Source organism: Amblyomma americanum, chromosome 1, assembly GCF_052857255.1.
Source record: "Amblyomma americanum isolate KBUSLIRL-KWMA chromosome 1, ASM5285725v1, whole genome shotgun sequence".
NCBI classification, from domain to species: Eukaryota; Metazoa; Arthropoda; class Arachnida; order Ixodida; family Ixodidae; genus Amblyomma; species Amblyomma americanum.
In genome coordinates this window covers 229,268,596-229,294,109 of record NC_135497.1, presented here as the reverse complement: position 1 = coordinate 229,294,109, position 25,514 = coordinate 229,268,596, and the positions used below count along the sequence as shown (strand labels likewise).

At 51.4% G+C, this 25,514-nt stretch overlaps 1 protein-coding gene and 1 pseudogene across 1 annotated transcript; both read left to right on the top strand.

The window, feature by feature from the left end:
• The first annotated feature begins 1,427 nt into the window (after positions 1–1,427).
• LOC144114750 (histone H2A.V-like) lies at positions 1,428–25,301 on the top strand. The gene is made up of 3 exons (XM_077648688.1): positions 1,428–1,454; positions 23,792–23,905; positions 24,625–25,301. The coding sequence occupies exons 1-3, from the start codon at positions 1,431–1,433 to the stop codon at positions 24,814–24,816; spliced, it is 330 nt and encodes a 109-aa protein (XP_077504814.1). The 5' UTR covers positions 1,428–1,430; the 3' UTR covers positions 24,817–25,301.
• On the top strand, positions 11,659–11,842 carry LOC144116547 (U1 spliceosomal RNA; annotated as a pseudogene).
• Positions 25,302–25,514: the final 213 nt, after the last annotated feature.

The window sequence follows — 25,514 nt, the reverse complement described above, 5'->3', positions numbered from 1 at the left end:
CGACGAACCTATGTGACGCATGTGGGAAAGTTGAATCTTTAGACCATTTTCTCCTCTACTGCCCAAAGTTCGCACTTCAGAGAAAGATTTACCTGGAGGTCCCTCTCTCCAGGTTAGGGCTCCCTTTATCTTTGCCAGTATTATTATCGTTTGGTGCGAACGCCAAGGGATTTGCATTGGGTTCTATTTGTGGGTTTCTCCACGATTACATAATTGCAACTGGTAGGTTGATGTGCTAATTCTTTTAAAGTTCTACGAGCTCTTCTTTTTTTCACCAAAATGCTGTCTGTTATTTAACTGTCAATATTGCTCTCTTGTTTTTATTCATTGATTTTTAAAAATTCACGATTGGTGCTACAATTTTGTCATCATCTTCCATGGAAACTTCTTTGTTTACTCAACTACACCTTGGCCAATTCCCCCGCGTGGGTATGTGCCATATACCTGGGGTGAAGAAGAAGAAGAAGAAGAAGAAGAAGAAGAAGAAGAAGAAGACCCTTGACCCGGGCAGGCAGTCGGCATCTTGACAGCTGAGTCTCGGAGTGGCATCGAACATGCGCGAGATAGTCCACATCCAGACAGGCCAGCGTGGCAACCAGATTGGGGCGAAGGTAAGCCACCTCTACCACCTCGCGGGTTATTTCACGGCTCAGGGGATCGCGGTTGCCATTCGGTCCCAGTGCCGGTCCCGGCGCGTTTTACGTTGGTGATTACGTTGCGTCCTAAACGCCACGTACTAGAATCTCGTTTCAGGATACGGGCGAAAGCAGTCGCGGCTTTTAGCAGACGTACTGCTTCCGTTCTAAGTTGTGGCCTCTTTGCGTTGGACAATGTTGAGCCCTAGCTAATGCTCATCGAATCTCTTGTTCTTGACCACTCCTTTCGCTCTGACCTTTTAATTACTGCTCGCGCTTTGAGAGCGTTGAGATATTGTTGTTGTTTTATGGCATGTAGCTCAGACTTTATTCCTGGTTGTAAAAAAATTCGATACAATCGGTCTTGGCGGAGAGGTGAAATGGAACAGTTTTATGGCAAATGACTGCCGCAAAGCGATCGGCGAGGATTCTTTGCCGGAATTTTTTTTCGCACGACCTAGTTTTCGCGTATGATGCAATTCAAAGGCCTCAAGTGATCTTAGGCCCTGCCGGGTTTCCGCCATCAGCAAGACACATGGCGGGTGAGAATCGATGGCAGTTGACGAGTTGACTACAAAAACCAGTTGACAAGTGGAACTGTAGCAGTTATGTTGCTTTCGCTGTGAATTGCAGCCTCTAAATATGTTTTGACTGCCGCCACGGCGCGATGTGACTCCACTCTGATTACTGAAATCTTTTCCTGTCTGCAGTTTTGGGAGGTGATTTCTGATGAGCATGGCATCGATCCAAGCAGGGCGTACCATGGCGATTCGGACCTCCAGTTTGAGCGCATCAATGTCTGCTACAATGAGGCCTCCGGTACGCGTCTGGCTGTATTTCAGTTGATAATTTCACTTTGAAGCTTCCCCGTCGAGTTGATCTTGCCTTGCGGCTGTTTCGCACTGCTAAGCATTACGGAAATTTGCCGGGCCGTTTGGCACATGACTTCAACAGAAACAGCAAGCGAAAGATAAAACCGAACGCTGTGTGTATGGTTGTCCCTTATTCTCGGTCCTGCCTTGATAGCGCTGTTTGTGCTGTTAAGCTGATATCTGGCCTATCAATGGAGCTTCTACAACGGCAGGCCTTTGCTCTTCAAGCTTTAAATTCTACAACTGATCGCGCAAATCTAGTTAGGTCAAAGTGCAACGTCTAGTGACCTCTTCTGCTTGTGGCATGTTATGTTAGGCCATTGCAGGTTTTCAGGTTGCATTGCCACAAGTCCCGCAGAGATAAGCTTGAAGGTTCTTGACCAAAGGCTTTTTTTTTCTCATAGGCAATGAATGTTTACAACGCGAATGAGTTTTGAATAATAATAATAATATTAATAATAATAATAATAATTGATTTTGGGGGAAGGAAATGGCGCAGTGTCGGTCTCATATATAGGCGGACACTTGAACCGCGCCGCAAGGAAGGGATAAAGGTGGGAGTGAAAGAAGAAAAGAAGAGAGAGGTGCCGTAGTGGAGGGCTCCGGAATAATTTCGACCACCTGGGGATCTTTAACGTGCACTGACATCGCACAGCACACGGGCGCCTTAGCGTTTTTCCTCCATAAAAACGCAGCCGCCGCGGTCGGGTTCGAACCCGGGTTCTGAATTCCCTCGTCAGGTTTGACGAGGACATAGTACGTCTCCCCTCTACTACGTTTCCTTTTGCTGCAGTGAATTTGTAAGGAGTTTTTAACTCTATGTTTGCTAATACCGCCGCTGTGCTTCATTTGGAAGGGGCTCGATCATGACATCCATGATTCGGCGGACGCATTTCTATGGAGGCGAGATCATAAAAAGCCGTGTGTTCTGCGATCTTATTGCGCGTAAAGTAACCCGAGGTGGTGCAAATTTATCCAAAGGCCGGCACTACTGCGTTGATGACAGCCCATGTACAGAATTCGGAATGTTAATCCCATATAGGACACCGTAAGTTTACTAATACGGAACAGAATCGAAACAGGAGTCGCAACAGGACGTTAATGTAGTGACATCATTTTGATCCATCTCAATTTATCTATCAACATTTCACCTTCTGTTTTTCTGCTGAAAGTTATTTAAATATTTTATTATTAAATATAACTGGATATGCTGTTTAAAGGCCGGGAGGTGGCGCAAGGGCCTTGTAGTGCCGATTTTATGAAATGCTGCGCCATTTCCTTTCCCCAAAAAACAATTATTATGTCCAACTATGTGTCCAACGATATATGAGACAGATACTGCGCCATTTCCTTTCCCCAAAAACCAATTATTATTAGATGGTCTGGGAGAGGTGTCGACGCTATGCGCGCCCAATGAACGCGGCGCATCGGTGAGCGGCGAGCCGCCGGCACAACAGGCAGCAACAGCGAGACCACACGGTCTGCGACGATGTTGACATCAGGTGCTACTGTGCTTACATATCTGAAAAAGGCCACTGACATAGCATAGAAAGCGGTAGGCTGCTCTGATTGAGGTCCATGATTAACAGGAGCGGAGGGATTCAAAAAGCGCAAAGAAGGGCCCAAAAAGTACCGCACCAGGGTTCGCGCTGGAGACGCGTCCCCCGGCAGGATACGCAGAATGCACTTCAAGCTAACAACGAGGACGTGATGGACAAAGTTGGAAAGGCAAAACCTCCTTTCTCCTGTGGTTGTCCAAGAACAGCACGAGCCACAAGCTCGATTCCGCCCGAACAAAAAAGAAAAGAGAAAACTGTAGTCTGCACCAGCCTTATGACGCGCAGGGGTAATTTAACAATGTGGCAAAAGTACCAGAAGGCACCCAGCATGACCGACTGAACGAGGTAGCGCCTCTCAAGCAGAGGCATATGAAATGTCTGCGCCCTCAGCACACGAGCTGTAACGCCCTCTACGACCGATGACCACATACCATCCCATATTCCAGCACAGTCGTAGGTCACGCCTAAAATGCGCATCTGCGAGCCCCACTGCAAAGCTATCGCACATGTAATACGTGTCTGAGGAGACCCAACTAAAAAGTAACGGCTCTTCGAATAATTAAGAGCAGCCCCCGACAAGGAGGCGTACTCACGAAAAACGTTTAAAGCTTCGAGCAGGCTGCGTTCATCAGCTAAATAGAGTGTGATGTCATCTGCATAAGCGGTGACGCGTACTGCCTCACTGCCTAGCAAAGCCAGAACTCTAATATTAAAGGGAGTGGTGATTAACTGCCTAGAGGAAAGGCTCTAATGCTAACACAAACGAAAGGGGGGGGGGGGAGCGGACAACCTTGACGGATGCCGCGGCCAACATCAATGCGGTACTTGCCCGGCCATCGAGGAGCAGAGTGCTTGAAATGTCTCTGTACATCTCTTTAATGAGAAGCACGAGGGAAGGTGGGAAACCGAAAGAATCCAGTGTACCGTAAATATACTCATGCTCTAAATAGTCGAACGCTTTCTCTTGATCGAGGGAAACAAGAAGACCCTGTGCGCGCCGCCGTATAGTATACTCTAGGATATCTCGCGTTACGGAAGATAAACTATGTATTTCACGACCCGGGATGGAGCAAACCTGGTGGAAGAAAATGAGGTACGGGAGGAAAGCCCGTAGACGGCGAACGAGTAATTTTGCTAATGCTCTGTAATCTGAATTTAGTAGGGTGATTGGATGCCAATCTGCCGGACATGTCGAGAAAGAAGACTTTTTAGGAATATGGACAATGCGGCCTCTTTTAAATGAATCAGGAAAGACATGCCGAGTGAAGGAGATTTTTGACACATCTGAGAAAACGTGGCCTACAATATGCCAGAATTGTAAATAGAACTCCACAGGATGACCATCTGGCCCAGGCACTGAGCCTCGTTTCATAGAATCTAACGCCTCCTTGATTTCACCTATTTTGGCCGAGCCCTAAGGCCGTCATTAAGTTCAACGGCAACCTGCGGCAAGCCTGCAAAAAATTGGTGTGCGGAAACGTCATCGCGATCAACCAGAAGGTACGACTGAGTAATATCCCGAAATGCACAAAAAACGCTCTGAAATTCTTGCCAACTGGCTGGGCCACAGCCCTGGCGGAAGTTGTAAAAGCAGGGGCACCTTGAGGGCACAAGAGCTTCTGGCACGCAAACCGAAACACCTCAGGATGAGGAGCGGAGCCAAGGAATGAACGCCGTGAGCGGACGCACTTCACCTCGGCTCCGTGAATTTTTACTCGGGACGGCAAATTTTCGACCTGAAATGGACTGATACCACCCATAATCGGTCAGTGAAGGTGTTCGGCACCCGCTCCCACCATTTCCTGTGCAATTCCGACCACTTCTGCCCGAAAACGACTCTAACGCTCCGAGCCAGGCGCGGAACGCTAGGCCTCGCGTTGTGCCTAGCACAACAAGGGCGTTCCTCCAGCCCACGCCTCGCCCCGCGCCACGCTGTGCGGCGCTGAAAATGAGCTCGGAGGCATCCCTGCTACCCACAACAAATGAAGTCTTGGATTCCGACATGGACTTAACCGACTCTCAAGACCGAACGGAGAACGGTCCGACGACCAGTTCGTCCCCGGCCTCGCCACCGCCTACTACCCCTCTGCTCAACGGATGGAAGATAGCCTTGAGCAGACACCAAGAAAGGAAGCTTCGCAAAGCAGCCCGGACTGAAACCAACAGCCAAGTGCAGGGCAGCACCGACTCCCAGGACCCCCCACCAAATCGCAAACATCCTACGCCAAAGAAACGCGGCCTTCGAGTCCGCCTCCCGCCTCTACAGCAAACGGACATCAAAATCGTGATTCGACCTCGCCGAGGACACGCTTAGAGAACTTCTCAAATCTCGATCTTGCCCAAGCAGTAAGCAACGCCTGTCCAGAACCGCAGCAGGTGGAAAGAAGGTACCTCCTCCGCCCCCACTACGGATCAAATATCCTCGTAGCGGGCACTCCGCACGCAGAAGTTGCCAACGAACTTCGACAAATCAAGACACTCTCCCTTGGAGACCTCACTCTTGACGTGAACGCCTACATACCTTTCACAGAGCACGACAGACGGGGCGTAATCCCCGGAATTCCGGACCACGTGACACCGGAAGCTCTCCAGACGGGCCTATACGTCCGCTCACGCGGGACCACCGTACTCGACGTACGACGCATGGGCAAAACATCGTCGATTCTGATCACTTTCAACGGCCCGACCACCCCCAAAGTTGTGTACTTCAAGAGCGCGGAGTTTCGTTGCCATCTGTACCACCCAGCACGACAATTCTGCTATGTGTGCATGCAGCCGGGTCATCGCTCCGATGTGTGCCCCACACCAGAACTGGCGGCTTGCAGGAAATGCGGGGCCCAAAATCCTCCTGACGGACATCAGTGCCTGCCGAAGTGTGCTCTATGCGGAGGAACACACGAAACCGGCAGCAAGGAGTGCCCCAATCGGTTCAAACTACTCAAGCAAAAGCCACCATCCGTCCGATCCTCCACTCCACCCATCAAGGAACAACACTTGTCCAGGAAAGACAACCAGGCCCGAACTCAGACACCGCGCTGGTTCAGCACGGACGACGAGTCATCCAGCCAAAGCTGCAGCAGTAGGAGCAGATCGAGATCCGTCTCCACCAACCGGTCAACCCCTCCTCCCGCTGCACCCAAGCAAAAAAAGGAAATTATCCGGCCACACCAGGGGCAAGCCAAGGCCACGGACAAAAAGGTGAACTGGGCAGAGCTCGTTAAGAACTCTCCCACTGTTCCTTCGAACACACCCACTCCACCCAAATGCTCAGACTGCGCAAAAATGGCACACACTATCGACAAGCTACGATCCCAGGTAGCGGAGCCAGCCCGCAAGTGCACTCCTCTCACCACCCCCCACGTTCAACCTCCCCCACCTCTCGTGCCCCGGGACGTTGAGACTTCCCCCAAACCACTGCTACCACCAGTGGCGACACCCACTCCCACACCTCGCCAACTGACAGCCACCCCCCTCCCCAACACATATGAAGAAATAGAGGGACGTCTCTTGAAAAGCATTATGAACAACATAAACCCCCTTCTCACAACATTCACCTCCCAGCTCTCAGCCCAAATCGCACAAATAGGCGCGCGCCTGGACGCACATGACGCCCAATTTGTTACCCTACAAGCACTGATAAACACCAAAGCCCCTAGCAGAAAACGTGTTACCAGCTCTGACAACCCTCGAGCAAAAACCTACCGGTCCGCGACCGCGGCGGTCGCTATGAGTAGCGACAACGAATCTGTCAGGAGCTTTACCAGCCAGCAGGATGGCTCCGCTCTCTAAATCAGGCACTCCTGACCGCCTAGAGATCTGTCAATGGAATTGCCGAAGTTTCAGGAGAAAACAAAGCCTCTTGAAACAGTACATCAATGTCCCCCCCATTCGACACGATATAATCTGCCTGCAAGAGGTAGGAGCCGACCCGGCGCCGACTCTCCCAGGATATTACACAGTCCACAACGCGAGCTCGCCAAAAGTTGCCACCCTTGTTTCTAAGGACATCACGATGGTCGAACACTCCTTGAGAGAACAGATCAACTACAACATGATCGAGGTCATTCCCAACAAGAGGAGCCGCAAGAGCACCTTCGTTCTGAACGTGTATCACCCCCCACGAGCAACCAAGGCCGATTTCTCTGACATACTTCAAGAGGCAGATCAGCTAGCTGTTTTGCATCAGCTTATCGCACTCGGTGACTTTAACGCCCCCCACAGGGAATGGGGCTACAAAACGAACTCGCTGCGTGGTCTGAGCGTGGTACGAGCTCGGGATGCCCTGGGCCTGGAAATACTTACTGATCCTTTGTACCCAACCCGCGAAGGAAACAGCGTCACGCGCGATTCATGCCTTGACCTTACAATCGTCAAGAACGTCCATAACGCTACGTGGACAAATCTCGAAGAGAGCTTAGGTAGCGACCACTACATCGTAAGCACGTCTGTCACCTCCGCAAACATTCGTCGCACCCTGGGAAAAGCCAAAATCACGGACTGGACTAAATACCGTGCACAGCCCGTTCCGGAAGACCCCATTCAATCAATCAGTGAATGGAGTGAACAGATTCGGAAAGCACACAAGGAGGCCACCACCGAAGTGCAATGCACACCCGATAATCCTGCGGTCGATCGTCACCTTCTGAAGTTGTGGCACACCCGACGGACTCTGGTTCGCAGATGGAAACGCCAACGCCTCAATCGTCCCCTGAGACTCCGCATATCACAGATCACGGCAGAAGCACAAGAGTATGCACAACACCTCTCTCAACAGAATTGGCAGGAATTTTGCGAGTCACTACGCGGCACGCTGGGGACCTCCCGCACCTGGGCGATCCTCCGCAGCCTCGTCGATCCGCAAACATTGCGGTCTGCCACTAACCGTACACTCAAGAAAATCGCCCATCTGTACCCCGGAGACGACGCGGTCCTCCTCACCGCCCTCAAAACCAAATACATCGGCACCACCCATCCTACCAGCACAATCTCGTACACGGGAGGCCCAAATGAGAGGCTGGACGCCCCCATCACCACTGCCGACGTTTACGCCGCGGCTCGATCTGCCACACGCAACACGGCAGCTGGCGCGGACAAGATCACAAATGGGATGATTCGAAACCTGGGCAAGTCGCAGATCGAGGTCCTCACTACCTACATACATGACACCCTATGGGATGCGGGAGAACTCCCTGCAGAGTGGAAACACTTCGAAATCGTGACTATCCCAAAACCAGGCAAACCACCAAGCCTGGAAGCATTACGACCCATCTCATTCACCTCTTGCCTGGGAAAACTATACGAGCGCGTTATCCAGACCCGCCTCCAAAACTACATAGAGGACAACAACCTCTTTCCACCCACTATGATCGGCTTCAGGAAAAGTCTTTCTACGCAAGACGCTTTCCTCCTTCTCAAGGAAGAAGTACTCAGTAACCCCGAGAGGCGGCGAGCACCTAATTATGGCACTTGATCTGAAAGGCGCTTTTGACAACGTTTCTCACGATGCCATCTTGAAAGAGCTCAACGCCCTCGATTGCGGACCCAAGACCTTCAACTACATCAAAAACTTTCTCAGCAACCGCACGGCCACGATTGGCATGGGAGATGTCCGCTCCGGCACAGAGCAGACACCCAACAAAGGCACTCCCCAAGGCTCTATCATATCTCCTCTCCTCTTCAATATAGCTATGATCGGCATGGCAAAATCACTCGAGGCTATTGAAGGCATCGGATATACTATCTACGCTGATGATATTACCATCTGGTCCACCTGGGGTTCCCTTGACGACAAAGAAAACACCCTACAAGATGCAGTCAATTGCGTAGAAAGACAAGCAGCAAATTGCGGCCTCCGCTGCGCACCCGACAAATCCGAAATTATCCGCATTCAGGGCTATGCCTACAAATCTCCCGGCGACATCGAGGTTTACCTCGAAGGGACGAGAATAAAGGAAGTCCCTCTTATCCGCATCCTTGGCCATTGGCTTCAGAGCGACAGGAAAGCCAACCACACGTTACAGCGTCTCCAGACAACTGCCCTCCAGATCTCCTGCATGATTCGGCGCATCACCCGCAACCGAAAAGACATGAGAGAGGAGGATACAATTCGACTGATACAGGCTCTAGTTATGAGCCGCCTGTCATACGGTCTCCCATTCCTACCACTTCTGGGGAATGAGCGAGACAAAGCAGATGCCATCATCCGTACCGCCTACAAACATGCGTTAGGCCTCGCGATGTACACGGCCAACTGCCACCTCGAGAACCTGGGACTGACCAACACAATAGAAGAAATTCGAGAAGCCGTCCTAGCATCGCAAAAGGAACGCCTCCTCACCACCAAAGCTGGACGCGCAATCTTGGAAAGAGTGGGTTCCCCGGCTGACATACGCGCCTTCCAGGACAACCGAGACCTACCCTCAACTCTGCGAACTCGCGTGTATGTAGCTCCACTCCCGAAGAACATGCACTCGGACTCACAAAAGGGACGACGAAAGGCGCGAGTGGACTATCTGCGCCGCACACATCGACAGGCACGAAATGCTGTATACGTCGACGCAGCCATGTATCGCGATTCAACAAACGCGGTGGCGGTCGTCTTGGACACCAATTTCAAGGAAATCGCCAGCGCCTCCCTACGAAACTGCTGTCCCACAGTAGCAGAAACTGCTGCAATTGCCCTCGCAATCCAGCACGGCGATGCTACGGGAAATGAGTTAAAAATTATTACCGACTCCCAGTCCGCGTGTCGCCTCTTCCTCTCTGGCAGACTTCCACACTCCGTCGCTCCCATTCTGACTGCCCCACAAGTTCAAAATTCCACATGCAAGCACCAAATCACTTGGACTCCTGGGCACGAGGGGCTCGAGGGAAACGAGGCCGCGGACAGTCTAGCTTGAGGATATACTAACCGAGGGACTAAACTCCCCGACCTCACCCCTCTCCCCTCTACGTACGGCGAGCGCCTCCTCCTTCTCCGAACACAAAGACAAGTCTATCCCCCACCACACCGTAAGCTAACGGCGGCAGAGGCGAGGGAATGGCGACAACTGCAGACGAACACCTTTCCTAACCTACACAAGTACCACATCATCCTCCCCGACAGATATGACAGCATCTGCCCCTGGTGTGGCGGAATTCCAACATATAATGTAACATGGGGCTGCTCCGGTCCCAAGCCCCCCGAACTAGACAAACATCACTCCGAGGAACTGTGGGAGTTTGCCCTGCTCAGCTCTGACTTGGCGACGCAGCGAAAGCTGATATCCCAAGCAAGAGCAACTGCGGTGGACATTGGGGTTCTGAAATAAGGACTCCACCCAAAATCTGTATTTTAGCCTCTCTATCCTACCTTTTTGGAATAAATGTTTTCTACTACTACTACTCAGGATGAGCAGTTGGACAGCGTCGACAAAGCCATGCAGCCGCTTTCAAAGAGGATGATCGTAAAAGACGCTGGAGACGCTCCGAAAGCTCCTCTTTCCATGCGCACATAAGCGACGATGGCGACGGGGTGCGCTGAGCTATACGCAGCTTCGCCGTCACCACGCGCACCTCATCTGAGACGCGAGCCCTAAGAGCTCGACCAGAAGCTGAGCAATGGTGACGCCACTGCTCCTTCAGACGGTCCCAGTCACCATGCGCGGCCCCGACAACCGAAAAACGCAAGGCCCGCGTTAGAACCTGGGCACATTTCTTATTGTGTAAATAGCTTGTACATATTACTTCTCCCCCTATCCTCTCTTCCTGTCCCCTCACCTCTTTCATTTCATTTCTCCATTCTGCCTGCTATCCTTTATTTCCGCTGCCCCAGCTCAGGTGCTTCAGTATCGACGGCAGATGCCGGGGCTAGCAAAAATCTTTTCCTTCCTTTTTACTATTATTTTTAATAAAACCACTACCACCACCGCGTTAGCCCTTCTCTCCGAAATTATTCCGAAGCCCTCCACTATGACACCTCTTTCTTCCTTTCTTCTTTCACTCCCTCCTTTATCCCTTCCCTTACGTCGCGGTTCAGGTGTCCGCCGATATGTGAGACAGATACCGCGCCATTTAATTTCCTCAGAAATGAAATTTTTGGGTATATAGTTTGTACATATTACTTCTGCCCCTATCCTCTCTTCCTGTCCCCTCACCTCTTTCATTTCATTTCTCCATTCTGCCTGCTGTCCTTTATTTCCGCTGCCCCAGCTCAGGTGCTTCAGTATCGATGGCAGATGCCGGGGCTAGCAAAAATCTTTTCCTTCCTTTTTACTATTATTTTTAATAAAACCACTCCCACCACCAAAAAATAGACAGGTAGCTGCGAATTGCATGGTCGCTGCCCCACGCGCAACTCGATTTCGTTGCAAGGTGCGAACATATCTAACACCTAATTTATTTTGTTTCTTGTTGTTAAAATCATTTTTAAGGTCAACTTCAGTTACTCCTTCCTGTGTGTGGTCCCGCCCTGTCCCGCTGTAGCCTTTTTAACAAAATTGCGCCTAATGCGGAAAATGGAACTCCGTAAAAAGTGTATTGGCCACTGGTACTGAACAAAGGTATGAATCGCATGACATCCGATTGCGGTCGGATTTCGGTCGGTCTACTTGGTTCTTTACCTGGTGCTGGGTCTCCGGCGATCAGCAAGGTCGGGGCCCCGTGCCGACGCCTGCCATTGCATTGCGGAAGGCTGAAGCAATGCAATGGCAGGCCAAGGCACGCCACTACTCCAAAGTGGAGTAGATAGGGCATGTAATTTTTGGTAGTCGGGGCTCGGCGTTCGCGCCAGCCCCCTTTATGAAATTCCAAAATCAGAATGATGTACTCCTCCCTTCCTTTACGATGTGTCAACGGGCAGGGGGCACTTTGTTGACCTAAAGTGCGGTGAGGCTAAAGCCTTCAACGCGGTGTTACTGCTTGTTGCACTGATGTGTGGTTAAGATGGTGACATTGGAAGGCGTCCTAGATAAGGATTACTACGTATGCGTTGGCAGGAAGTGGCGTAGTCGTTAGCACGCTCAGCTGCGGAACGAAAGGATGGTGGTTTGAATCCCATCGTGCACACGGTTTTCAAGCGAAAGCTTTACTGGCCGCGAACTTGCGATTTCGTCGTGGCGGTGCTCCGAGGAGGCACATGACGTTACAACGCGCGCCTCGCCGCGGAGCCGAACCGGTCTGGCCGGGCCGGCGGCGGCTGGCGCACTCGGCGCGAAATAGAGACATCCTCCAAGACAAAAACTTGGAGGACGCTTAAGCTTCGCCTGTAAGAGCAGGACGCCACAGAGTGTTGCAGCATTGCCAAGGAATCCACGGAACGCCATCGTCCTTCGGCGCGACCCTTTGCCCGGACAATTTAAGGAAAGGAAACATATCTAGGTGGACACCCGAACTGCGCCGTAAGGGAAGGAAATTGAAATGAAAATTGGATTCAAGGAAAGGAAATGACGCCTGTCTCAATTCTAGCTCCTTCGCTGCTCCGCGTTCGCCGATGCTCGTCGCGATATGCTCGCGGCCTATAGGGCGCAGGGCATACTACCAGACTCCATCAAGACGCTATTGTGGCCGCAGGGCAGTGCGCGCACTCGTGAGCGAACATTGGTGAGCCTCTGTGCATTCCTCGAACACACGGGCTTGACGTCCCGTCTGTTCTCCGTCAGGTAGTTACACGCAGTGACCGAACGCTCCGCGAGTTCTACCTTGAACGATTAATAACCGGACGCCCCACTCCAGTTGTAACCTACACAGTGCTGTGCGCGTGTGTGATTTAATTCCTCTTAAATGAACTAATCACGCGCACAACCTGGACACATTACTTATTGTGTAAATAGTTTGTACATATTACTTCTCCCCTGTCCTCTATTCCTGTCCCCTCACCTCTTTCATTTCATTTCTCCATTCTGCCTGCTGTCCTTTATTTCCGCTACCCCAGCTCATGTGCTTCAGTATCGATGGCAGATGCCGGGGCTAGCAAAAATCTTTTCCTTCCTTTTTACTATTATTTTTAATAAAACCACTACCACCACCTGGACACCCGTACCGCGCCGTAAGAAAATTCTCTCCTTACGGCGCGGTTCAGGTGTCCACCGGCATGCGCCATTTTTCGCCCACTGCCAAAGACGCCGACGACACCGGCTTTTCTGCGACACGAGCTCCTTAAAGTTGTCGCGTTAAAACGCAATGCCCGCTTTAGCATTTCTCTCGAGCTGCCGTCGTGAAGGATGCGCACATTCAAACGCCATGGTCTCTGAGGAGACACTGGAGGGGTCGGAACCCTAAGTGACAGAAGAAAGGGACGATGGTCTGATATGTATACCGGTGAGGATGGCAGCGTCATTACGCTAGCAACACACCCTGTCCTTGAAAGGCCCGTCAGTACATACGCCCTGTCCAACTTGCTCGACGATAACCCGCGACGCCAATTCCACACAAAGACGCCGCCATACAGGAGCTCAGAAGTGTCTGTGAGCATAAACTGGTTAACTAGGCGGCGCAACTCGCGCGCATTGCAGCCTGGCCTACCCCTACCAGGGCCCTGCACATCAGCGACCGTATCGAGCACGCAGTTGAAATTGCCCAACACCACAACGTTACGTTCTCCAAGAAAATACACATCTAGATCTTTAAAGAATGAGTTTACCAATTTACAAAGCGCAGTTGCATAGATGCAAAGAATTCTCAGGCGAAGTGCATTAAACGTGCAGTCGAACGCCAGCACGCGTCCAAGCGCATCGTAGGTAACATGATGGTCTCGCAGGAGGATGCGGTTCAAAACAAGAACGCCAACGCCTCTAGAACGCGTGCTGGCATACGAAAAGAAAGCATCGATGCCAAACCTACAAAGCGAAAGATGTAGGCGTTCACTATGCTCATTGGCGTTGGCAATGTTCTAGACGGCGATGGCTTTGAGAAAAGGGTGCATAACTGGCTCCCTGGATATGCGGACGCCTCATTCGTGCTTTGATACATGTGGCGGTGGTGAGAGAGAGATGTGGCCTGAATGCATTAGCGCTGACAGCGTTGTGGCTGACATGCGGCACTGCAGCAATAGCTAGGCCTTTTGAATAAGACATAGCGCATGAAGACAGGACAGTGCAGAGACAACACAGGACGAGCGCTCGTCCTGGGTTGTCTCTGCACTGTCCTGTCTTCATGCGCTATGTCTTATTCAAAAGTAATGCACCAAGCCCAAAGTTCCACCCTATTAAAATAGCTAGGCCGCAGCGTTCATTTGGTGATCAATCTCTCGCGATCAACCATTAACTGCATGCCACCTCCCAGGGTGGCAGGGAGGGCGCGCTGCCTATCCAGTGTTCGGAACGCAATCAAAGCAGGCTTTAGCAGTTGGACACCAACGCCACATACATGAAAGCGATATTGAGGTCCCAGCTAACCCACGGAGCCGGTTGTGCGCCTTTCCTTTCGTGAAAAGTGCTCCCCGCCCGACTCCGACAAGCTGCGAGTTGCCTGCCCCGAAGAAACCGGTCGCGCTCCCGGCCGCCGGTGGCCTTTCGCCCCTACGCGGCCCACGCCGCATGGATCCGCACTGCCGGAGCCGCGTCTGACTCCAGCTATTCCTAACGCCAGTCAGCCCGCTACGGCGGGCCCGTCCACGGACCCATCGACTTATACGGACCTGGGACCACCCCAGCATTTCGACACCTTCGAGCAAGACTCCGATATGGACTCCCAAGACAAGGATTTTTCCCAAGAATCTACCCGCCTCACTTCAACCGGCGCTGACAAGCCCCCTCCCCTACACGGCAAAGGGTCGGGATGGGAGTTGGCCGTTAAAAGAGCCGGGCGAAGCTCCGGAGGGCAGCTAGAATATTGGCAAAAACCACGAGCATGGACATGGAATCCAACGTGAGTGCTCGTCAAGACACTCCCAACAATGACCGAAGGCGCCGCCCGGGTCTACCTCGTCTGCCGCCTCTACCCAAAGATGACATCAAGATCCTGGTTCGCCCGACCGCAGGTCTCACCCTCCGTAAAATACCGACGCCCGGACTCTCAGAAGCCGTCGTTCGTTCGTGTCAAAACCCACAACGGATCCAGGGAAGGTACATTGTCAATCCTCACCGAGGCTCTAATATCCTTGTCATCAGCACACCATGCGAAAACTCGACGGCAGAGTTCAGTAACCTCGAAAGGCTCAAGTTGGACGGCAAAGTCCACCCGGTACGGGCCTATACCCCGCTCCCCACAAGCACACCAGAGGAATCATCCACGGACTCCGGTCCACCGAAATCCAAGAATCGCTCATGGCATCTCTGTGCGTGAGAGACTCGAGAAGCAAAATCCTACACGCCCGGATTCTCGGCTCCTCAACAACGTATCTTCTCGCTTTCAGTGGACCATGTCTGCCTCGAACGGTCTACCAAGGAGGAGCGGAGTTTCTGTGCCATCCGCTTCGTCCGGCGCTCTGCTCGACGTGCATGCAACCGGGCCACCTGCCCGACGTACGCCCCAACCCCGAAGTCAAAGTGTGTCGTCTCTGCGGAGCAAGCGACCCACCTGCGACCCACAAATGCCAACCCAAGTGCGGCCTCTGCGGGGACCAGCACGAAACCGGCGCGAGAGGATGCCCGCGACGCCTGAGAGCTGTGCGCCAACCTCCCACCTCCTCCAACACAGCCAACCCAAACCAGGGCCGGAAGTCCCGCAAGGACGGGATGCCGGGAGTCATCAAAGGCCGCTGGTTCTCCTCAGACAAAGAGAGCATGACCAGCCAAGGCAGCAGGCGGGCGAGCCAGTCTGGGAGCTGTTCCCGATCAAAGACCAGGACGCCGCTGCCGCTCCTGACCCCACCGAAACCGGCGCCCAGAAAAAACAAGCCGTCACCGACGACGAAACAGGTGAGCTGGGCAGAGAAGGTTACGGCCTCCCTTCCTCCTTCGTTAACTGACTCCCGTACTGATAAACTACAGGCCCAAATCGCGGCCCAGGAAACCCGCCTAGCAACACATGAAAAGCTTATAGCGGATATCAACGCCAAACCAGATCGCCTCCTCGCGCAAAAAGAATCCTCTTCCCCTAGCCCGACGTACGTCACACAGGAGCAGCTCTCCCGATTTGCGGAGCGTCTTGAACAAACAATCCAAGGAGAGGTAACCTCCCAACTCACGCACCTCCTTGAGACCAAAATCGAACCGCGCCTTGCTCGTATAGAACCGCAGATTGAACACATTCTCAGTACACAAACCGAAAACGCGGCGGGCATGCAGTCCCTCCGGTCTACGCAGCGAAAGCGTGCCGCTTGGAGCGACTCGGGCCTCACCCGAAATCGGGGTCGTGCAGAATCGACCAGCAGTGAGGCGGGCGTTTTCCTTGCCCCACACCCTAGACAGCCACCCACCGAACACGTCGAAATTTGGCAATGAAACTGCAGGGGGTTCCAACGAAAGTTAGGTCTCCTGAAGCAATTCATTGCTAAAGCTCCTATCAGACACGATTTGATATGCCTGCAAGAGGTCAAAGCCGACATAGCCCCCTCCGTGCCGGGATATTACACGGTCGTTCATCCCCTCATGCCGACGGTTGCAACCCTGGTTGCAAAGGATGTGACCGTTGTCGAGAACACGTTACCTGTGCCGGATGTAGAGCACTTAGTGGTCAAAATAGTGCCTAATAAGCGTGGCCGAAAAAGCACATTCGAGGTAAATATGTACAAACCACCGACCCCAGCGAGAGCTGACTTCACAGATCTAGATTTCTTAACGGCGGCGGTGCAAAAGGCGCAAAATAACCGACTTGTCGTTGTCGGCGATTTTAACGCCCCGCACAGGGACTGGAGATATCGCACCAACTCGGCAAGAGAAGCCTCAGTGGCTAGGGCGATAACAACTCTCGATCTCGAACTCCTCACCAATCCAGCCTATCCGACGAGAGAGGGAAACAGCGTCACGAGAGACACTTGTCCGAACCTGACCCTCGTCAAAAATGTCACCCATGTCACGTGGACCAATTTCGGGGAAACTCTAGGAAGTGATCACTGCATCCTCAGCACCTCGCTCACATCGACGAAAATTCGCAGAAACCTTGGCCCGGCACGGATAACCGACTGGACTAAATTCAGACAGTCAGAAATTTCACAGGGCGCGCCATCGAGTCGCTCTCGGATTGGTGCGACGCCATAAGACAGGCGCATGCTTCCGCCACCGGGATAGTACAGCGTACGCCGGAATCGCCGGAAATCGATCGGCACCTGCTCAAGCTATGGCAGCAAAGAATCAAACTAGTGCGACGGTGGAAGCGTCAACGCCTTAATCGTCCCCTAAAGAAATGCATCGCAACACTCACAGAGGAGGCCCAAACGTATGCCCTACAGCTTTCTCAAAGAAATTGGCAACAGTTCTGCGAGTCGCTGAGAGGCACGCTGGGAACATCGCGTACTTGGACTATCTTGCGGAACCTAATCGACCCCCCGAAGTCCAAGACTGAATCAACTCGTACGCTAAAGCGCATCGCTCATCTGTTCCCGGGAGACGATGCAGCGCTGCTCCGAGCCCTGGAAAACAGATACGTCGGCACAATGCCGACACCGCCGAGCACGGTCGAGTACCGAGGAAATCACAATTCGGCCCTGGACGCACCCATCACTACGGCGGAAGTCTACGCTGCGGCCCGTTCGTGCGTCCGGAATACGGCGGCGGGCGTGGACCGCATCAACAACGCAATTATCCGGAACCTCAGCAACGCTCAAATTCGAGACCTGACAGAATATATCAATGATTCGCTCTGGGAGAAGAACGTCATCCCGGATGAATGGAAACATTCGGAGGTGATCGTAATCCCCAAACCCGGGAAAAAACCTACAATTGAAGCCCTCCGACCCACCTCGCTTACATCGTGTCTCGGCAAGATGTACGAACGAGTAGTGCTAACAAGACTGCAAAATTATTTGGAAGAAAAGAACCTTTTCCACCCATCGATGCTGGGATTCCGGGCGGGTCTCTCTACGCAAGACGCCTTCCTCCTTCTGCATAACGAGGTCCTTGTCGGCATCCCGAGAGAATGCGAGCACGTCATCATGGCTCTCGATCTCAAGGGAGCATTCGACAACGTCTCGCATGACGCCATCCTGAACGAACTGAATAACCTCCACTGTGGTGAAAGGGTATTCCAATATGTGAAGAATTTCCTCTCGAACCGCACGGCAACGATTGGCCTAGGCGAAACACGCTCCGACGTCAAGAGCATGCCCAACAAGGGCACGCCGCAGGGATCCATCATCTCCCCACTCCTATTTAACATCGCCATGATTGGAGTGGCAAAGGCCCTGCAAGAAGTCCCCGACATTGGATTCTCTCTGCATGCGGATGATATCACCATCTGGACCACCAAAGGCTATTTGGCGGCCAAGGAACAAGCGCGACACGTGGCCGCGACATGCGTCGAAAGAGAAGCGATATGCCACGGCCTGCGATGTGCCCCTGAGAAATCAGAAATAATCAGTCAAGGGGTTTGCATACAAATCCCGAGACACCCCGATCAACGTCCTACTTCACGGCACCCAGGTCTAGGAAACCCCTCTAGTCAGCATACTCGGTCTCTGGATACAAAGCGACCGCAAAGCCACACACACCTTCAAGCTCCTGTCCCACGCCACCCAGCAAATCGCCCGAATGATACGCCGGGTGGCCAGGAACAGAAAGGGCATGCGAGAAGAAGACACAATAAGACTGGTGCAGGCGCTTGTCCTCAGCCGCATCTCTTACGGTCTTCTGTATCACACACTTCTCAGACAAGACTTCAAGAAAGCGGACGCGTTGATCCGCGCGGCATACAAACACGCCCTCGGACTGCCCCTGTATGCGACCAACGCCAAACTCGAAGCACTGGGACTTCACAACACCTTCGACGAAATCAGAGACCCTCTCCTCCTCGCACAACGAGAGCGACTCCTTCGCACGGAAACCCGCATGCAGATCATTGAGTAGAATCGGCTTCCCGGCCGATCTCCAAGTCATCGAGCCGACGGAAAATCTTTCACCTAAATACCGCAATAGGGTTCATGTCAATCCATTGCCCGAGAACATGTCACGCTCGCACAACGAGGGCCGACGCAACGCTCGGATCGACTACCTAAAGCGCACAGTCGCCCGCAGCTCCAAGACTCTATATGTAGACGCCGCCCTACACAGAGACGCAACGCGCGCCACGGCAGTGGCGGTGGACTCAACATTCCAAGAAGTGGCCAGCGTTTCCCTGAGGCACTGCACGGTCACCGAAGAGTAAACGGCCGCGATAGTGCTCGCCGTCCAGTACGGAGGTACCCGCGGCAAAGAAGTACACATTGTGTCGGACTCCCAGGCGGCATGTCGACTTCTTCTCGCAGGAATAATCCCCACAAAATTAAGCCAGGTTTGCAACAACCTCCCCTGTACACAATTCCGAACTCCAACACGAAATCACGTGGGCTTTGGGGCTCGAGGGAAACGAGGTCGCGGATCTGTCAGCTCGAGGGCACACCAACCGAGCGACAGACACCCCAGACCCGGACACCACACCCGAAATCCCCACTGCATACAGTGCACGGCTCAAATACTTTAGGATGCTTCGCCAGCAATGCCCCCCACCGCATAAAAGGCTAAATGCTCAGGAGGCGCGCGAATGGAGACAACTCCAGACCGACACCTTTCCTAATCCATATAAGCACCACATTATTTTCCCGGGCCGTTACAAAGGCTCCTTCCTGCCCGTGGTGCGAAGAACGTCTCACAACATACCACATTGCAAGTGGATGCATGCGTCGGACCAAAAATTCCCTAGAACGCAGGAGCAGTGGGAGGTCACTCTGCTCAGCTCGGATCTTGCCATTCAGCGAAAGCTTAGCAAGCAAGCCCGGGAGGCAGCGACAGCCACTGGGGTCCTGAAATGAGGACACCACCCGTACTGCAACCTTGTCTTTTATGATTTTCTTTTATTTTTGTCAATAAATGTTTCAAAAACAACAGCGGCGCTCCTTCGCCGGCCCCTACTCACTCGGCCCCTTCCCTACCTCCGCCGGCTGCGGCGCGCGCGGAGCGGCCGCGGTAGCGCGTGACGTCTGGGAGAATTTGGCGCTGTGAACCAATGATAACCCCCGGCTGCTGACGTCATTGCAAGACGTGACGTCATCTGCCAGGTTTTCGTGTGAAAGCCCGGCACCGCGCTTCGCCGCGAGGTGCGAAAGCGGGTGTTTTTAAAAATGTATTGTAAATTTCCCGCTCGCTTTTGAGGTCTCTTACTCGGCATGGACGCTTGGTGGCCTGTACTCTACATAGTACAAGCATTTTAAGGCCAAGCTCAAACACCCCTTTCTGTGGCCCTTCAAAGCACATCTACATACTATTAGTTATAGCATGGCACGATCTGCTTACGTGAGGGCCTAGTTGCACCTTCACAATGGCAGGAGTGCAACCCGCGCTGCCATATGCGCATGCGCTCAGATAGCTTCCTGCTAGCGAGGGTCGCGATATGCTAAAACAGCTTTTAGCATGGTGCATACCGCTTGCTGCACATCAGCCTGAAGGTGCCAGGCGCTGGCCAGCTGTGCACACCCGTCCAGAGTCAGGACCAATCTGAGTGCGTGCATTGGTGGTACACGCTGTTCCAAGTCTCTACCCACTATTTATTGTGAATTGCTGTCAGCAAATACTTTTTAGCCGGCACGCCATATCTTGACTGTCAATTGCGATCAGCATTGTACTACAGGTGTAAGATTGCAAGAAAAGTGACTTGTATTTTTTCTTATATATAAAACGTCCCAAAAAAGAACACATAGCTCCCCTTAAGCACCTTTATTTTGTGACTCTCAAATCTATAGAGAATTAAATTTTTGCACCAAAACAAACATACTGCAAAGCCTTTTCAGGGAAAGATTGTGACATTGCATGCAGTACAATCGAGGCATTGCGCCAGTCACTTGTCACTGCTGGGTAGGAAAATGCTTGCTTGTACACTTCTACTTTTTGCCAAGATGAGGTTTGATTATACACATAGCCATTGTCAGAATATGCAGCCCAAAGAGCTTGCTTCTGAGCCCTGCAGCGTGGGTCATTTTACATCCTCAGCGACCCTATTCTCTCAAAGGCAGGAGGAACTTGACCTCCACCCTCCCAAGTTTAGGACTACCAATTGTGCTGGAGAGGCTCTACACAGTTTAGACACAAACCTCTTTGGCTGCTTATTTTTTATAAATGCTGCAGACAGGTTTTTGCTTGTGCTCCCATGCAAGCATGGGGGTATATACATGAGGTGGTTCGCTTTGCAAACGGCTCTCTTCCACGGTTCGCTGCGTGTTGCGCTGAGAAGAAAGCTGTTCCAAGGCGAACAGACTCGAGGATATATGCCCTGTTATGCATCTTCGTTTGCATGTTACTGAACTGCGACCAGATTTTATCGCATGTCGCAGACACGTAGGGCACCCTCCTTTTTCACTAGGTGTTTAGGAATGGGGAAAATTCATCTTCTGCTGGTTGAAAAACGCACATATGAGACACGGGCACGATTCGGTTCCACGAGATGCCAACTGCACCTGCGGTCAGTTTTTGTAACCTAGCCAATAGTGCGTATACAGCATCAAAAACAAAGCTGAAAATGCATATGCCATCATCGCTACATGAAAACATGGCATTGGCTGCGTGTGCTTCATTACACTGTTCTGTACAGAAGCAGAGTGCCGTCGGCAAGTTTTGTACCCTCTGTAGGTTGCAGGTGCAGGCATGCAAGTGAAGCACCAGACCTTTTCAGTCTAGCACGTACTGCGCACATGTAGGTTGCCCTGAAAGCACCAGGTACCGGCCAGCTGCGCGCAAACCTGTCGTGCCAGGACCATTCGGAGCATGCTCGCGGACAGCATGCAGTGGGGGTACGCACTAGGCTAAAAATCTTTGTTCGACACTACACATCACAGTCAGATAGGTCATAGTCTAGAGTTCGCTCGCAGTGGCCTCACTATAATGAGTGCCCCTTCCCTCCCATATTGCCTGAAGAGGAGAAAATTCCTTCAATGGAACAATACTGGTTATCCCCACTTTCTTATCACACTGAAGCTGCACCCGGTGCGGTGCGAACTTCCGGCACAGCACGTTTACTAGCACAAACCACAATGACCTGACACCTTTAAAGTGTAGGTAATGGTGCACCTTTTGCACCTGCCTAGTCATCCATGAAGCGAAAGGAGTCTTTGCGGGTCTGCCATGCCTGGTGTCGTGTTCAAGCCAGTCACTTGTAGGAGTGGACAGGGGCACCAGAGCATTGGCAAATATGAGCGCCGGGATGTGCACAATCCTCCACAGCACATGCACCAGTAGGTACATGTTGCACCCTGCAGAGGCAGTCGCGTGAGTGCAGCCGGCTCGTTTAGTGGTTTGTTAAAAACACAAAAAAAGGGAAAGAAAAGGTGTTCCCGGGGGAAATAAAAGGAATAGAGCCTGTGTCCCGGTGATCGGTTGTGCTGTGAGTAGTATTAGCGGTATAGGTCGCTTGGGGGACCTGACGCCATGAGTGCCATGATGAATTGCACATGGCTTCGGTAGTGCAGGCCAGAACAGGTTTCGGTAAGTGGATTCTAGAAATGAGCGCCTTCTCTCAGTGCTCCTGGTTCGTCAGCATGGTGGCTGCTGCAACTTTGGTGAAAGGCTCTGATGAATTAACACCCAGTGATGGCATGCAATCAACAGATGGAAGGAAGCTGCTGTAGGTTGTCAATGTTTTTTGGCCAGTATTACCCGACCCTTGTGAACGCCAGTCTGGGAGCGTCCATACATCCATTAATCCTTGAGGCGGGGCTGGAAGCCATGACCAGACTTAATAAGAGCACGCTTTGTCTGTTTCATATTTGACTCCATGGTGGCGAGTGCTGTGAAAGAATGCCACTACAGTGTTTGTACTGCACAGGCCACAAAGTAGATTACCCACTTGCCTTTTGGTAGTGACCAATAAAGCTGCTTTAACTAGACAATAGAATTGTTTCTAGTCTTGCTTCACGTTAAGTGAACATGTTTTGTTAAGTGGCACCGGATAATATATATCGATCTGAAGAAACGTGACTTAGCTTGAGAGGGTTCTGAATCCATCTAGTCCATTTGTTGCACTGTGCTTGTGCGAGTAAGTCTAAGCCACTCTTTCAGTTTGCGCCGCCACGGTGGCTCAGTGGTTGTCACTCGGCTGATGTCCCGAAAGACGCGGGTTCTTTCCCGGCTGCGGCGTTTAAATTTTGATGGACGTGAAATTATAGAGGCCAGTGTACTGTGCGATGTCAGTGTACGTTAAAGAACTCCAGGTAGCCAAAATTCTGGAGCCCTTCACTGCGGCGTCCTTCATAGCCTGAGTCGCTTTGGACATTAAGCCCCCATAAACCAAACTAAACCATCTACACCTTCACTGCTGTCTGATATTACTAGTAGTTACTGGCAGCACTCGCTTCTGTCCTCTGTAGTAATCATTAGATTCAGGACTCCACTTGAATGTAGAGGTTTCACAAGGCACTAATTCCGTTAAGCTTCGTGTTTATTTGTGTTCTTCATTCTCTTTGACTAGGTTGTCACACTTGTAGTTTGTTTTTAATGGTTTCTTTTTATTTAACGTCTCTCTGCGGTAAGTAATGCACATACTAGTATGGTTCGCGCAGTCATCTTGGATTTGTTTGCATGTCATGTCGTTCCATGTTCATGATTAAGCACTGTGTGCGAGTTCATGCTGTAATCATGCAAACTTGTTCCCGGTATGCCTGTAATAGTAGATTCTTTTTGGAGTGCAGTTCCCTGTCGGGCGTATTCATCGGCACCTGAAGAACTGTACCACAGGTCATGGTCGTGTGGGGGCCACTGCAGCTGTTTACAGTGCATCGATCCTGAAGTACTTGACGGCTGAGGTGTGTAAGGTGTTCTGTGGTGATTTGGCTTTTGCCCCAGTATTTTTAATATGTATACATTTTTGCTGTTCGATCATCAGTGTACTTCCAAATGTTGCAAAGTCTTTACATTAAAGGGAGGCTCGAAGTGACAAAGCAGGGACAAGAAAATGGCACAGGACAAGCGCTCTCGGAAACCTTGGCTATTTTCTAAGGCATAGTTCTGAAGGTAGGTGCTTGACAAAACAAGGACAGAAGGACACAGCCTCCCTTCAGAACCATGCCTTAGCAAAAAGCCTAAATTTTCATTAGCGCTTGTCCTGTGTCCTTTTCTTGTCCCTGCTTTGCCGCATCGAGCCTCCCTTTAGTGTACAGACTGCAACAGTTGATGTTCTGATCATGGTGCAATGTCACGTAACATTGGAAATCTGTCATTGATTTGCGCGACCGTTCAGTCGCTGCGTTGTATAAGTTTGCGGTCGTTGTGTATGAAAGATCTTCACGGAAACCTCTTCCGAACACTGCCTTACCAACTATAGCTCATCCTTACACTTTGCTCAAGTTCTTTACTAATCTTAGCATGGCTTATCGTACCTCTGTATCCTGTAGGCTTTCAAAAATCCTGGCCATCAGTCAATTAGTTCCATGGCTAGAAAAGTGCTAGTTGGAAGCTTTGCATGGAGCCTATCGTTCACTTGTCGTGGTTAGTGAAGCTGTTCTTTTGTCTGTCTTGCTTTCAGGTCTTGGAATTGGCTGGCAATGCCAGCAAGGATATGAGGGTGAAGCGTATCACTCTTCGCCATCTCCAGCTGGCCATCCATGGTGATGAAGAACTTGATTCTCTTATCAAGGCAACCATTGCAGGTGGTGGTGTGGTCCCTCACATCCACAAGTATCTGGTTGGCAAGAAGAGATCCCAGAAGACGCCTTAACCCTATACATCATTACGCCAGTGCTCATACCGACAAGGCTGCTTTTTCTAGCCACTACTGGCCACATTTCTTCACATTCAGCTAATTTTTTTCGACTAAATCCACACATATTTCGTGCTGTTTGATCTGTTCATGGTGAAATGTGACGTAGCATTGGAAATCTGTCATTATTTGCACGACCCTTCAGTCGCTGCGTTGTGGAAGTTTGAAGTTTATTTTCATTTAAAAAAGAAATGAGGGACCCGAGACAAAAAGTGAAGGTTAATTCACTTGACGGCGCTCGGGCCCCATTACATGGCAAAACAGCAAGGTGTCGGTAGTAACATTTGGTGCACTTACAATTTAGGCAGTACATCCCAGTACATTTACAGACACTTTAGCTCTTACTACGCATAGTTTAGTCTTTTTGTTCTTAAAGGTAAAGGCACAATATGAATGACAAACATGATCAGCGGATAATAGCAATTGTGCATAGCAACAAACCCGCATAAAATCCAAAAGACACAGGAGAAACACACCTCACGAAAAGTAGAGAAATTACATTTGCGAGAGAAAGAATGAATGTATTCTTGAATGAATGAAGTTTGCCTTCGTTGTGAATAAAAGTTCTTCAAGGAAACCTCTTGTAGGCTTGTATGCTTGCTTTAAAGGGGCCACGGACCGTACCAGTTGTATGGAAGATGAGTGTGGCATGTGGG

What these genes read in the sequence shown, in the direction of transcription:
- LOC144114750 (XM_077648688.1), top strand. Translation starts at nt 1,431, where the DNA reads ATGTCTGCTACAATGAGGCCTCCG. An exon ending in CTGCTACAATGAGGCCTCCG is followed by an intron (nt 1,455 to 23,791) that starts GTACGCGTCTGG and finishes TTTGGAGTGCAG; the next exon opens with TTCCCTGTCGGGCGTATTCA. An exon ending in TGAAGTACTTGACGGCTGAG is followed by an intron (nt 23,906 to 24,624) that starts GTGTGTAAGGTG and finishes TCTTGCTTTCAG; the next exon opens with GTCTTGGAATTGGCTGGCAA.